Source organism: Sinocyclocheilus rhinocerous, unplaced genomic scaffold (genome assembly GCF_001515625.1).
Source record: "Sinocyclocheilus rhinocerous isolate Xijiao unplaced genomic scaffold, SAMN03320098_v1.1 scaffold148, whole genome shotgun sequence".
Lineage (NCBI taxonomy): Eukaryota > Metazoa > Chordata > Actinopteri > Cypriniformes > Cyprinidae > Sinocyclocheilus > Sinocyclocheilus rhinocerous.
The window spans coordinates 3,210,250-3,216,184 of record NW_015653472.1 but is presented as its reverse complement, the minus strand read 5'-3'; the positions used below and the strand labels follow the sequence as shown (position 1 = coordinate 3,216,184).

At 37.0% G+C, this 5,935-nt stretch overlaps 1 protein-coding gene across 1 annotated transcript in view; it reads left to right on the top strand.

The window, feature by feature from the left end:
• Positions 1-5,935, top strand: part of LOC107716076 (la-related protein 4-like) — a 27,322-nt gene that overhangs the window by 12,414 nt on the left and 8,973 nt on the right. Inside the window, exons 11-16 of the mRNA XM_016522396.1 lie at positions 293-334; positions 1,149-1,358; positions 1,717-1,768; positions 1,863-2,021; positions 2,108-2,232; positions 2,312-2,504. Coding sequence (XP_016377882.1) covers positions 293-334; positions 1,149-1,358; positions 1,717-1,768; positions 1,863-2,021; positions 2,108-2,232; positions 2,312-2,504 — 781 coding nt within the window. The remainder of the gene's footprint in view (positions 1-292; positions 335-1,148; positions 1,359-1,716; positions 1,769-1,862; positions 2,022-2,107; positions 2,233-2,311; positions 2,505-5,935) is intronic.

Sequence of the window (5,935 nt, the reverse complement as noted above, 5' to 3'; positions counted from 1 at the left end):
GTGTTCACAGCTTTTTTTTTTTTTTTTTTTTTTTTTTTTTTTTTGTCTGTTAGAACTCTTTAACGACGACTTTTTTTGGGGGGAAATTACTGTAAAAATACTTCCAGAACCAAGGCTGCTGAAAAAGTGGATGGGCACTGTTGTACTCTATTGTAAAAAGATGTCTGAAATCTGCATTCCCATTTTTGTATTTGATACAAGAAGTTAGAAAGTTTCATGTACAAGCTTCTTTTCTGTAGTATAAGAATGTAGGCAGTTACAGTAGATCATATTTTTTTTACTGTTCCCACAGTGTTCCACTCTATTCAAGAAAGAATGTAATAAATGCCTTCAGGTACAGCTTCAAAAACTTCAAATATCAACAATCATCAATCCATTTTTACTATCCTCTTCAGACAGCTAAAATACCAGCTTTGGTGTTCAGCTCTCTAGCTCAAAATTCTGGTTTACTAACCAAACGAGTGGGGGAGGGTTATAGGAGAAAATAATTATTGCAATTATTATCGCCTTACTTCAAACTATCTTTCAGACACACAGAATGCATATTGTGCAACTTCTGTCAGAAAGAGAATTACATTTCCTGTGTTTATTTTACTCATGTGCATAATTTTGTTAACTAATTATTTTTGTCTATTATATTCACACTCAAATCATCACACTAACAGCTTTTTATGTTGAATGATCTTCATGAGTGGTGTTTAAACATTTCTGTTTTATTCATTTACAGAAACATTTAGAATAAGGGCTGACAGAATTAATGTAAAATATACATTTTTAGCTCTTGCAATGTTGCATTAAATTACATGTTAACTTCCTAAAAATGTATTAACTAAAAAAATTATATTTTTTTACTCCATTTACAGCCCTAATTTAAATGCCTGAAGTGAGTTTACTACAGGCAATAAACCATAAAAACAAATACAATTGTGATAGATGCCAATGTAAGCTCACTGGCAGGAAAAAATATACTGGTTTTAATGAATTTCCCTGTTTGTCTCCATTTTTGTTTTGGAGCCATTGCATGCTGCCCGTTGCTTGAGAGACCATCATCTGCATCCATGCTCGTACATGTTTAGCAAAAAACGTTTGTATGGACACTGTTACATAGAAGCAAATCTCATGTGTTCTTCTGTTTCTGCTTTGAGTAGGAACCATGTGAAGCCTCAGACGAGAGCTAATGATGGTCTGTCTTCCACTGTGTCCCCGGTTGCTCTTGTGGATGGACTGTCTGGTTTGCACAGTCCTCAGCCTCCCTCCAGCGCCGGGCCAGTGCTGTCATCCACCGAGTTCAACTCATCCTTTCCACACCTAGCTTCCAATGATCCAAATGATGATGGTACCATGGCAGGACGTGGAAGGTTTGTCAGGTTTTCCTCTCTTAATACTGAATGTCATCTATTGTAACAATATAAATGTCTTTACTGTCACTTTTGATCAGTTTAAAAAGTCCTAGCTGAATAAAGGTAGTAATGGCTTACAAAAAAAAATCTTACTGACCCCAAACTTTTAAATGGTAGTGTATAAATGATCAAAATAGTCATTAGTTGCTGCCCTACTTCCTTTCCAAATCCCATGTGACCTACAAAATGTAATCTTTTAATTTTATTTTAGTTTAGCCTTGTGAACTAGTGCAATTATGGCGTGTTTCACCTTTTTAGAATGTCATTTTAAATCAGATTGCACATTTTGTAAATTTGTATTAATCTTTTGTTTCAGGAGAACGACATACAGAGGCACTCGAAGGCGGCGAGAGGATGATCGCACAACAGTAATACGTTTCTATTTATTGTGTTGCTGATTACAGTTAAACCTCTTTCTATTTATGCCGCCTTAATTGTTTTTTTTCTTGCTTGTTTCTACAGAGACCAGTTCCCCTGTCTCAAGTCAAGGTACCACCCCCCAAGTTTGACCTGGCTGCCTCCAACTTCCCTCCGCTGCCTGGCTGCTCTGTCAGTCCGCAGGGGGAGCCTGTGCTGGAGAACCGCCTCTCTGATGTTGTACGGGGCCTGAATAGGGAAAAAGTATGTTAATATAAGATAAAAAGTTTTCACACCACTCTGATTGTTTTTTTGTTTTTTTCATTGCTTGTTGTTTTATTTCTCTCCAGCAACAGGATTCAAACAAAGAGCCTGCTGTGAGTCCCGCAGCCCCAGCCTCAGGGGAGACTGTCTCCAGGCCCACCCAGCCTGTAGCCAAGATGACTGCTCACGTCCCTGATCCTGCGACCTCCAGGTAAGCGATTGTTATAAATGGCTGGCATTCTGAATCTTGTTTTTATTAGTGTCTGAGTTTTCCTACTTGTGTTTTGTAGCTCCAACCACCTTGAGAAGAAACCGGAGAAGGTGGAGCCTCCGGTCTATAAAGAGACGTCTGTGACCTTTGCCCCCGTCGCAGCCGTGCCACCCAACCCTGCCCCAACAGCATCTGATCCAAAGCCTCAGGCCACCTCGGCCACGCCTGCAGCCCCCCAATCTAACACTGCCCCCTCCAGTTCCCCCGTGCTGGTGAGTTATAGCTTCTCTCAGACTGATGGTTATATTTAGAAGGGCCAAGTAGTCAGTGGCATGAGTGTCTTTGGTCTTTCTGAAGAACTATAGACTCTGTGTTCAATGGGATGAAGGTTCAAGGCCCTATTCTTTTTCTCATTATCTCTCTCCACTTTTTCATTCTTTCTAGTCTGTCCTACAAATTAAACCACCCTGTTTCTAGATTTTGTTTTTGTTTAGTTTTTTTTATATTTACATAGTACAGTGTATTCCTGCATATTACAATACATTTTATTGTATATTTACATATTTGTTTACTGTTACATGTATTTTTTGTATTGTAGATATTGCAGTGTAATATATTACTACTTTTTTTATTTGTTTTTTAAAGTTTTGTTAAAATGTGAATTCTAGATCACAAAATGCTGGGTAATGTATGTTTTTACCACATAATACAGTAAAAATATTTGGCTTTTAAAGGGGTCATATGATGCGATTTCAATTTTTCCTTTCTCTTTGGAGTGTTACAAGCTCTTGGTGCATAAAGAAGATCTGTAAAGTTGCAAAGACTAAAGTCTCAAATCCAAAGATATATTCTTTATAAAAGTTAAGAGTCAGCCACACCTACCTAAAATGGCTCGTTCTAACACGCGAAACTACTTTGTTTGGTCTTCCAAAAGAGGACACGACTAGAAATCAGTGGTTAAGTTGTATTTACAACACTGTTCCAGAACAGTTTAACCCAAATATTCAGATGTGTCCAGCGCATTTTATGGAGGACTGTTTCCTATTATTAGAATATATTAGTTATTTCAGTCATTTATATGAAGGGTTATGATGCTTTTACAGTCAGCATTATAGTATTATTTTAAGGGGGTCATATGATGCGATTTCAATTTTTCCTTTCTCTTTGGAGTGTTACAAGCTCTTGGTGCATAAAGAAGATCTGTAAAGTTGCAAAGACTAAAGTCTCAAATCCAAAGAGATATTCTTTATAAAAGTTAAGACTCGTCCACGCCCTCCTAAAACGGCTCGTTCTAACACGCCCCCACATACCTATGTCACGATCTGGGAAGATTTGCATAACGCCAAATGTTCATGCAAAGAAAGAAGGCGTAACTTTTATTCTCGCTGTAGTATTGTTGTTGCCGCCATGTCGTGAAGGCGCTGTGTGCTTCGTTGTGAAAGCGAAACTACTTTGTTTGGTCTTCCAAAAGAGGACGATATACGCTTCGTCATGCCTAGAGCTGATCTGTGCTGGTCGCTGAGGAAATACATCAACTTCGCGCCGGATCGGCTTTCACTGTGGACGAAGCGGAGTCCAGCGGGTCGTCACATGTGGTTGCCGCAGGCATCACAATATGGTAAGGGACGTAACATTTCCGTCACATGCTTGAGGTATTCGGCCAATCACAATGCACTGGATAGCTGGCCAATCAGAGCATACCTCGCTTTTCAGACCAATGAGGTTTGTAAAAATCGACGCGTTTCAGAAAGGCGGGGCATAGAGGAGAAACAATAATGTACAGTATGTGGAAAATAATGTGTTTTTTTAACCTTAAACCGCATAAACACATTTCATTACACCAAATACACAAAATAATGTTCTTTTTAGCAGCATCATATGACCCCTTTAAACTAATTAATCAAAACTATTATCAATATGCACTACCGTTCATCATTTTTACAGAAGTGTTTCATGCTCACCAAGTCTGCATATATTTGATTGAAAATGTTAATATTTTGAAATATTACAATTAAATTTTTTATTTTATTATATTTTAAGATCTGAGTGTATAAATCTATAAAAAATATATATAATCTTATTAATATAAATATTTTCTGTGGTTACCTCTATGGTTGAACCTTTGAAATCAAAGAAATTATGACGGCACTAAATATTAGTATTGTAATTTTACTGATGTTGGGTAACATTGTCATTATTATTTTTATTATTAATACCCTCTTTTATTTTACAGTACAATACTATTTTGCAATAGTAATATGTATTTTCTTTCATTCATTTTTTTTCTTTGCTGATCATATGCCTTTTGTTTATTTACATATGGTTCACATGGTCAAATACATTAACCCCCTCCATCTAACTCAACACTAAAACAGACATAGATTCAATGAAGTCTCCCAGACATTTCCATATACCACAGCTATTCAAAGTTGTGTAACCTATCTTTGAATATGTAGTTAAGTAGGCTTGCCGCGATAGACGGTGCTGACGGTGATACCGGTGTTAAGCCGCAACACCGGTTACGTCACATGCCCACCGCGGCACCGACCCCCACTGTCGTTTTGATTTTTTATAGTAATAAAAATAATTTAGTTCAGTAAAAGAACAGGCACTACAATTAAAAACTGAACGCGGCTGCTCAATGCAGCGTGCCGAACGACAGTCGCATCACAGATCAGATTTAATTTCTCCAGTGAGGAGAGTGAGTCGAGCTGACTGACAAGAAGAGTGGGGTGAGACAGACAAGACGATCGCGGATGATTTAGTTTCAAAACTAGATGCAAAAGCGCCTGTTTGGCAATATTTTGGATTTTGAAAAGCCTGTTGATTTTGTCGATAATCTAAGGTGATTTTGGTAGTTTTTAGGTAACATTCGTTTCTTATTTAATTGGTTCCACATTGTTTGCTGATTCTTACTTTATTTAAACTTTGTGTCATTTATTTATTTTATTTGACATAAAGGTGTATGCCGTGCCTCCAAGCTTTCTTACTCGTTTTGCTAATAAACGTCCTACGTTTCTTATTTATTTGGTTAATTATATGTTTACTTAGCCTATTTCCAGTTTTGTATACCTATTTAAACTATCACAGATCAGGTTTCATTTCTCCAGTGAGGAGAGTGAGTCGAGCTGACTGACAAGAAGAGTGAGGTGAGACCGACAAGACGATCGCGGATGATTTAGTTTCAAAACGAGATGCAAAAGCTCCTGTTTGGCAGTATTTTGGATTTTGAAAAGCCTGTTGACTTTTGCTGTTTATCTAAGGTGATTTTGGAAGTTTTTTTTAAACATTCGTTTCTTATTTAATTGGTTCCACATTGTTTGCTGATTCTTACTTTATTTAAACTTTGTGTCATTTATTTATTTTATTTGACATCAAGGTGTATGCCGTGCCTCCAAGCTTTCTTACTCGTTTTGATGATAAACGTTCTACGTTTATTATTTATTTGGTTATATATTATACAGGTTTACTTAGCCTATTTCCAGTTTTGTTTTCCTATTTAAACTTTATGCAAGTTATTTGTTATTTTAATTTAGGCATAGCCTGCCCTATAGCATGGTGTATTTTTATTTGTTTTGTTAATAAAAGTTCTGTTTTATATATAGGCTAAAGTGAGTTTGACGTTGTATTTTGTGGTTGCATTCAAGCAATTGACGCTGAACTGCCGCTAATTCAAAAGTGAAAGTAAAATGCGCACGGCGCT